At 41.2% G+C, this 9,555-nt stretch overlaps 1 protein-coding gene across 1 annotated transcript; it reads right to left on the bottom strand.

The window, feature by feature from the left end:
• Positions 1-1,064: 1,064 nt before the first annotated feature.
• On the bottom strand, positions 1,065-8,051 carry LOC112562657. Its single transcript, XM_025236044.1, has 2 exons — positions 5,954-8,051; positions 1,065-3,649 (listed from the first exon to the last, which is right to left on the bottom strand). Exons 1-2 carry the CDS (start codon positions 6,026-6,028, stop codon positions 3,185-3,187), a joined length of 540 nt encoding a protein of 179 aa, XP_025091829.1. The 5' UTR covers positions 6,029-8,051; the 3' UTR covers positions 1,065-3,184.
• Between the last annotated feature and the right edge of the window lie 1,504 nt (positions 8,052-9,555).

The raw sequence follows: 9,555 nt of genomic DNA, 5'->3' as shown, positions 1-9,555 counted from the left end.
AAAGAATGGATTTCGTGAAGCATATCACTCTTCCATGCGAGTTAATGAATATAATTATATATATATGTGTACTGAGGCAAAGTATTGACAGTTGACCAACACGTCTATAGTGTCTCTCAGTGATTGTTCTTTTCTGAATTACTTTTCAGGGTATGCTCATTACTGCAACGTGAATACAACAGGGCACATGCCCATTTAGGTCGTGCGTGAGAATTTTATTAAAATCTCTAGCAAAGGCAGGGGCTGACAGTTGGTGTCTCACTGCTGTGCAAGGGTCTATTGTTGTTACGTCCCTTCCATTCCTCTATACCATCTCGACTCTCGCTCGATCTCTTTTAGCGAAAACACTCTGTATTAAGAAATTCTCTATAACTCCATGGCTGAACATTGAAACACGCTATTAAAAAAAGTTAATTCCAGTTAATTTTCAATTCCAAACTAAATAATAATAGGCAACTCCCTTTTAATAAGAGGTATGTTAGTGCAATTTTTTTTTTAAATTTCAAGTTAAAATCATTTTGTGTCCTCAGTTTCAGCTAAATCGTGTTTTGCTTTTGCTGGTACCTCAAAAATAATGCATTTTCCTCTTTGCTAATGATCAGTAAGCCGATTCGTAGCATAGAAGTGTTTAAGTTAATTTGGTTTACATATCTGTGAGCCCATATATAATATATTTTTCAATTTTGAATCATGTGTTAACTTACTGTATCTATCGGATAATGTACATTTACTTTTATTAATTACTGAAATTAAAGTAAATAAACAAATGCATTTTTTTTACATAGTAGTTTTATTTTCTTTAGCAGAATGTCTTTCAATGACCATTAAAGGAAACGAACTTACGTTCGTAGTACTACATATCGAAGGCTTTGCCGACGATTTTATGTGAAATAACTAAACAATCATCACTGGAGAAACGAGTAATCGAGAGTAGACTTAGCTGCTTTGCGTGGTTGTTGTAGGTGCTGAAGCCGCTTTCCTGATCTTTACTGACATCAGTCATTTGCTGGTCCCCATCCCCTCTTTTTTCTCAAACGCATGTTTAAATAAAACAATTAAAGACGTATGTTTAACGACTTTTATTTAAAACAAGACTCCGCGAAGCATCATTCTTACAGCCTGAACCGAACATAAATGGATGCAGCACGGACGTGTGGATTGTTCGATCCGTCAACCAGTGCACAGAGACTGAAATCTACTTTCTCATGAACCCCTTAACCAATTGGTTGTCTCAGGGCAAAAAAAAAAAACTATAGAAAAGATTTCGATCACAGGAAGTAAGAGTCAAAATGTTCAGAGGACGGAGGAGAGATATTGAGTGCTGAATTAATCGTTCCTCACGTCATATAAGTTGTCTTCGAACGATATTGATCATCCAGCCTATGTGAATTTTTTTTTCTTTCAAACATGTCTCATACTGTTTCCACTCTTAAAACCCAACGTGAGTGGGTGGGGAGAGAGAGAGAGAGAGCGTTTGTACAAATAAAGAAAATCGAGTGACATCTGCGGCGCATAATTAGCAGGAGGTCGATTTTTTTTTTTTAAAGGACTTTCTGTTTTTTGCCTTTTAGTTGTCATGTGTGCGCTTAAACCACAAGAAATGCAATTTTTGTAGGTTTTTTCCCTCCTCGCTGTTGGTTGTTTTCCTATTATGCTGCATCGTGTTTATGACCAAGAGAAAAAGATGTACTTTCGTGAATTATAGCGATGCATGCTGGTAAATGTCAGCCCTGCGTATCCACATAAGCCTTCAGTTTGATGCTTTTCTTTGAACAAGAAATCAACATCTACTGAAAAGGTTACAGAACCCCCCTCCTCTCAAAAAAGAAAAAAAAAGATAAGTTACTTAAGCTTTTTTTTTCTTTGAAAAGATAAAATACATTCGACGAAACAAGAATATCCCGAAAAAAATGATTTTAGAAATCGAAATTGATTTAGTCTGTCACAGGGAAGTATAATTTTGCACTTGTACATAACGCTGATAATCGTCTAAGTCGGTCGATATCTTTCTCTCTCTCCTCTCTGTTTTTTACTATCTTTCTCTCTCTCACACTGCGTATGTGTGTGGATGGGAAACGAATGGAGAATTTCTTGAGTGGGTGTTCCTGGTGCTTAATTATTTGTTATAGCTAAACCAACGACGAAAACAAAAATAAATAATAGACGGTTTAGACAAGTTTTGCAAAAAAAAAAAAAAAAGCCCCAAAATACCCATTTCAATTTTTGGTTGATCTTAATTGTCATAAAATACAGTTTGAACTGATTACATTTTCAAACTCCTTACACATATTTACAACATGTTTTACGTCTAAAGAATATCTTTTAAATCTTTGATTCATTACCAAATTGACATTTGAGTTTATTGCCACTTATTCCTATTTTATTATTTACTTTATTGCTGTATTGAGAACAAGTTACATAAACGAAAAAATTCACGATGTTCAGTAAGTGTAATCAAGAAGTAAAAGAAAGAGGGAAAATATATTTTATATGCAGTTCACGTTTTTTCCGCAATTAATTACTCAAGTTCCTTTATATTTAAATATATTATCATACAGCTTGACGCACACTCACGCGATCACACTACACGTACAAACGCATGCGCACGCATTCGCACATTCACTGATGTAACTGTTTCTGGCAATAGGAATCATGATGTATATATATATCTGCGTTCGCGAGCACAATGGCGTCCTACAAACCACAATGAGCACAAGGCAAACAGTTACATGTAACGGGTCAATAGCGCTTTGTCACACGAAGGACACTTAATTATAGACATACCAAGACAGTGTATGCATACATAGTCCACGAAAAATGGATTGACAACACCTCCCAGAAGCATAGAAAAATATCTGTACACTGCTCAGGCAGACAAACATATATGAACAGATATGAAGGGTAACATATGTCTTCGGTCACAAGCTACAAAAGCCACAAGCCGAAGGTCATTGCAAGGAGCAGATTCCAATTAAAATTAAATTACAACTTTATGAAAGAAGAAAAGTGTCTCATTGTAGACACTATGTCTATATTCCTATCTGATTTGTTCGCTGCTATTCAATGGGTGCCTGGTAAAAAATCGCATCAACAGTTCAGAATTTCCCAAAACATAATAACAAAAACAAAACATAACCACCCCCAAAAGAAAACACGTGTAAAAGCAGTTTATTAAATTAGAAAGCTAGCTTTCAGTTTTGATACCACACATACTTAGGGTCCTGCACAAGCCGTTCTGGCCTGCCCATTGATCCAGAACGGGAGGCTCCGGTTCCGTCGATGAAGCCGGTTTCGCGATCTTCTGCTCCGAGCCCATGGTCTCCTCTGAACGCCGTGTTGGCGTCGGAGGGTGGCTCAAGTCGGTGGAGATGGACAAAAAGTGGGCCTGGAAGTGGGAGCGCACCAGAGCCGTGATCCTCCGGCGCTCCAGGAGTCCCTCCTTCACGCGAGTCTCCTCCCGCTTTCGCAGGTAGCGCTCGCGATGCTTCTTGTGATAGCACCAGAAGTTGGCGCCTAGGAAGACGATGAAGACGAGAGCGATAAGCACGTACGGAATCCACAGCCATGGCGCGTGATCGGGAGGACCCGGGGCGGCGACGGTGCTGTTGGCCAAGGTCGCCATGGGCAGAGCGTTGCTGGCTGGAACATCCTGGACATAAAGGGTCAGGTTGGTGTTTACTTTCAGTCCATCACATGTACTACAAAAGTTCATAAATATTGCACAAGTCACAAACACAAACATGCCTTTCATGTACACATTCTCTTCCCTTCGCTGTCTGTCTTACACACGCTAACATATAAATGCTCTTTTACGAGGTTATAAATTATTCATGCAAATACCACAGAACACATGAGTAGTGGCATAGATTGGAATCCACAATGATTACAAGCATGCTGGCACGTATTTATAGGTATCTGTTATAACTGCAAGCGAATCTACTTTAATACTGAATCATATGAAAGGAAGTGTTATTCAAAAACAATATGAACACTTGGGAATGTTAAGAAAAAAATATGTTGAATTTAAAAGAATCCAACTAACTCGCCAATTCTGAATTCACCGGAAAGTACTAGTGGGGTCAACACTTTTTTATTTGACTGGTAAAGCTTCAAGGAGCAAGACACTTTTTCCCTTAGTCAAGGTAAATACCGCTTCCGTTCTCGACACACACACACAGACGGACATCACTATGCACAGAAAGAGATAATAACATGTCAGGGATGTAAATAGAAACATGTAAGAAGGCCAAAGCCAGCAGAATGTTAACGAGGCATATCTGTATACAACCGCGACGACACGATTCTGGTATTTCTCTGCATGGGGATATTGAACAGAACAGAAGGGTATTCCACTCAAATTTGGGGAAAAAGTGTTTTTCACTAAGCTTTTCTCAATCATTAGAAGAAAAACCGTGTACCATCCTAGACATTTAAGATAAATGTCACACACGTCATACACAGGAGTGTACACTCAGGCAAACAGGATAACAGGTTGGAATGCTATTTTGTGCGGTCAAAGCTTCAGCCAAGGAGGGAACTTGAACCATTTGTCAATGATGCGTATCGTATACACGTTGACGTTGCGATTTTCACCTCATTCTGAACATAGTGAAGTTTGTAAGCTTGCTTTTTGAGAACTGAAGGGGTATAGGATATTCACCCAGATTTGGGGGCATAGTGTCTTGTACTGCGCTCAATTTAGTGATTATAGAATAGCTCTTCTCTCTACCTTTTAAGAAAGAGTTTCTTGTATAAAAAAAATTCAACAATTGGCCCGGGTTGACGTTTTCAGTTTTCTACTTAAAAATAAAAATACGCTTTCTGTCATTTGACTGCGAAAAATGACAGCAGCAATTTGGCTGAACACCCCAAAGTCTTGTGTTTTTTTCTCGGTCACGGCAAAGTGTGTTGAACAGAATGCATCAGAGCTTTTTTCGTCTTCAGTAGTGTTCTAAAATTAGTATCATCGTATTAAGGACTGACACTCGACCTACGGCATATGTTCTTTATGACTTAGGTTCTAATATCCACCAGGCAGTAAACCTGCAACCGAACAATCAAACATTGATTTATCTGTGCAGTTATCTGCACGTGTGCTTGAACGAGCTGTCCGATTGTTCTTCTTTCTGCATGCCCATCTCATGCGCTCGACCACATGCGTACACGCAGGCCAACGCATACACTAGAAAGATGGCAGGGTAAAATGAGTTCTGGGCGTGGGCAGTCTCTTTTGTCGACGTCACTTGGCGACCAATCTAATCTGCAATGTCTAGACCTCCGCTCGTTGCCCGGAGCTGCAGTCGGCTCCTCTTTCGTGGCTGAGAGGCATCGATAGGTCTGCTGTGTGCTAACGTGCAACTGCGAAACCAAACAATTCGTAGCAATTCTTAACACCTTCGGGCGTCTAGTTTGGAACCGAGCACAGTTACAGTATGAACATTTTTTTTTTCAAAACAGACGAGCAGGTGCCATATGGTATCGAGGAACAAGCAACTAAAAATACAGTTTCCAAAGCTTGATTGAAAGACACCGATACAAAAAGCAAGGGAAAAATAATCAACCAGGAGACATTTTCTTTCTAAGCAAAAAACCTACGTGCGTGTAAGCGTCACGCATACGAGCAATATCAAAAAGAGAATGACAATGACAAATGTCCAGAGAAAAAGAGAGAGAATGACAATAATGATAATATCAGCTGTACAGAAAAAATGACAATAATGACAATGGAAATTGTCGCGATAGAGAATGACCATAATGACAAAGTAATGTAACGAGATTGACGCTAATGACACTAATGACACTAATGACAATTGGAGGAGATAGAATTGTAAGAATAATGACAACTGTCGAGGGAGAGACAACGAGAAAGAATAACAGTAACACTGGACATGCGTACACAAACACACAAACACAGGCATTTAATCACGGACGCAAGCAACTGGATGTCACCCACATATCGAATGATGGTGATGATCTTGGCGACGCTGTCCCGACTGGGCTGATTCTGTCTCCTCGTGGCCTTTGACATGTCGACGATTCTCTCACAGAGCACGTATGAGCACGCTGGATTCTCCTTGAAAACTCGTGGGAGGTAGACGTCTTTATTCTCAGTGTTTCCTGTCCTCCTTTCCTGTTTTATTTGTTCTTAATGGACGCTAAAAGCCATTAGTTTTATAACTCGCATTCTGTGGCACGACAAAGCCTTCAAACACGTGTGTTGCCCCAGCTGCATGCGGTAATGAATTTGTTGTGTTGCACACATCCGGGCATCGTGGAAACAGAAGCCTGGAAGACAGCCGCCTTTATTCTTGAAATATCCTGGTGGTTAAAGAAGTCATTAATCTTTTCCTGAAGTAGTTTCCGTACATTTTTTTTTAATATCCGGTGACAACCACCCTATGGAACAGTGCGCGCAAAACAGTTTGGCCGATTGCCACTCTTGATAGCAGAAAGTTAAATTCTTGACTTATTTGACATTTGAGTTATTTGTGTTGCTTACTCTGTGCAACCTTCTTCCACGTCGTCAGTTAAGCTCTGTTAATGTATATGATGTTATGCATATTCTTGACGAATAACAATCAAAATAGGAAGTTAGAGCATCTTTGTCGTCAATATATCATTGTGTCCACTGCACTGAAGCAATGGATCTGTTACAGCAAAGATGCACAGTTCCATGTAGGTTTTTTACTTTCCAAGAATACACCATCAAAGTGTTTCATTTAACTAGGAAATCCACAACCACACAGTCATTGATACCAGCCTCAGTACCTTATGATCTTCTCATGTTCGAAGGTGCAAGTTAAATTAAAAGTGCATTGTACTAACTACTGACAATTAAGACTGTGAGATGTGTAGTGGGCATATTATTTCTTTTGATTTTGCAAGCAAGTCAAAAATAATTCCTTTTTTACACAGATAACATCATTTAGTGCAATATTTGAGAAAAGTAGCCTGTAACTCATATGCGCAATACCCAAATGTTTTATAGAGTAAGTTGCATGATAATTTACTTATCTGTCTCCAGGTCTAAAGTTCACACTCAGAGAGGTGAGCCCAAGACGCAGGCCAAACGAGTCCTTCGCACGGCCTCCTCCTCCGAACCAACCAGAAAACTTGGTAACCGAGGCATCGCCTTGGTCTGTGGCCGCGCATTTATGTTGATGAATCAGCGAAAGATGTTTTCTTCCCTCCCGAGGCGCTATTGTCCTCTGTCCTAGAGTATGCCAACGCCAGCACCTGCAGCCATGTCATTGGGAGACGCAGGTCACCAGCAATGCCGTGTCTGCTGCGCGGCGAACGCGTCCAGAGCTCAGCATCGTGGCGCCATATGGCGGGACTTGAAGTAGACGCCTCCCGCCCAGCTGCATGCAGCAGGGAGAAACTTGTCGCATCACCACTCGGCAAAGATGTCTCTCGTGACTCACTAGACACTGGCCAGCCAGCGACCCGATCCTCACTTCCGCAGCCGCGCACAACAAGCAGGGTAGTGCCAGAAGACCGATGCTGCTTATCTTCTGGCAGCAAAGTTACCCTGTTGACATGCGCGCCGTCTTTGTTGCCTCCTTGAGATTTGGGGAAGTGGAAGAAAAGGGTGACAAATGAGAGAGGGGGTGAGCTGAAGGGAATGGGGAGAGGGTTTCACGCGTTTCTTGCCACCATTTTCTTGGCGTTGCGCCTCCGTCCTCATCCACCACAACTTTCACCACCGCCACTTCCTTCTCTTCATCTTCTATCGATCTGTCATCACGTGTGTCGCCTCGCCCGCCACCGCGAATCGTAACCTGCGGCGACTTTGATCACACAAGCGCTGCAGGCCTTTGCAAATTCATTTGACACGCGCAGTAAATCTCACCCTAACTTTAAACTTTAACCCCGACTTAATGTTACAGCGCCTGGCTGTATTCTCGCGCGACACTGACGTATCGATTTTGCGTTGAAAAGGCTATTTCCTCACCAAACCTCTCGGCCCGTTCCTCAGCTTCATGTCATGCAATGGATATCGTTTTTTTTTTTCCTCCCCCTTGTTCATGTCTTCTTCATCTGCTGCAGGTCTTTCTCTCTCGCCCTATATTTCTTCTTCTCTTCTCCAATAAGATAAACATTTTCGGAAAATATAACCTTTATTCGCGGAAAAAAAAAATCCACCAAGATTGATACAAGTGTTTGTCGAGTGTGGTGTACGATTTATCGCATCCTGTTTCCTGTTAAATGTCATATGATCAATGTTCGTCTTTGTTCCTACTATTTATTTTCCGGAAAAACAGTGAAGCCTGGTGTGAGTCGGAAATAGAAGACAAACATTACTTGAAAGGAGGAGATAAAGCAAAGATATTGTTCAGAGAAAAACACTTGCTCTAATCTGTATTTAAAGCCGGCACTACTTCTGCGAATGAGATAGAGAAATTTATCTGAAAAATGCTATGTATTAAAAATACATGTAAGTGAATGCTTAATTATTGAATGAGGTGATTTTTGATGAGCCTTTAATTAATGTAAAACGTGTTTTATTCCATTAAAAATGTGGATATTTCTTTCGTCTCTAATGAAAGCTGCGGCCTGACTCAAAATTGCCGTTTGAAATTCATTTTCTGAGCTATAAGAATATTCTTGAAACAAAATTCATCCGTCGTAACAAAGGACGCATTAAAAGACATGCACTATTGGAAAAAGAAAATTGCACTCTTGTAGACCTTCACCAGCGCTGAGCAAAATGTCGCGACTGTCCTAAACCGAGTAAAGCCCCGAACCCGACAGCAAGCCTTTCTACAGTTTGCCCTTCGGGGGTCCTCGCGATAACGCAGCCCCCGAACGAGATTTCCGACAATCGACCCAGAGGTCGGAAATTTTCACTCTTTCTGATCTCGACAGGCACTTTCCGCTGAGAGGAAACGGGGCAGTCGAAATGCTCACGATAGACCTGCGTTTGTCTCCTCGATAACACCCCTACCCTCCATTCCAACTCTCCCAATGAAAAAGAAGGGGGGAAAAGAATTAACAGGACGCACTCAGGTAATAGGAGGTCACAGGCAGGTTAAGTTTTTTTCTACTTACAGGACCGTTCACAGTGTACGAGAGAGCCAAGAAAGTGTTCGTTTTGCATCAGCACCCGCCTGAGTATCCCCCTCACCCACTGGTTTTAACGAGGTCTATTTCTATTGTATTGATTTATTGCTGATGATTCAAGCGATGTGCTCGGAGAAATTCCAGGACCAAGTGAAGTTAGAAAGCTGCTGGAGGAGAGGTTGTGCCAGCTAAACACGCGAAGCCGAAATTCTGTGCGCAATCAGGGAGAGAAACTGACTGTTTCTTTTAGTTTTGTTAATTTATTTTTCTTTTTTTTTCCTTTTTGTTATTTAGTCTCTTCTGCAACTCGTGAAGGTTTCAGACGAAGAAATCCATGTTTACTATCGTCGGCCTTATCATAATCCTCACAGTGTCATCGATTGCTGCCTGGCGTACTCGTTACTGAGACCGAAATGGGGTGGGGTTCAGGAGGAGAGGGAAGCCGCCGAATTGCTCTTCACCTTCTTGGCAGACCTTGTCAAGCCAAACAAG

The sequence above is a fragment of the Pomacea canaliculata genome, linkage group LG1 (genome assembly GCF_003073045.1).
Source record: "Pomacea canaliculata isolate SZHN2017 linkage group LG1, ASM307304v1, whole genome shotgun sequence".
Taxonomy (NCBI): Eukaryota; Metazoa; Mollusca; class Gastropoda; order Architaenioglossa; family Ampullariidae; genus Pomacea; species Pomacea canaliculata.
Note: the sequence above shows the minus strand (reverse complement) of the source record. Positions and strands in the feature narration are given on the sequence as shown.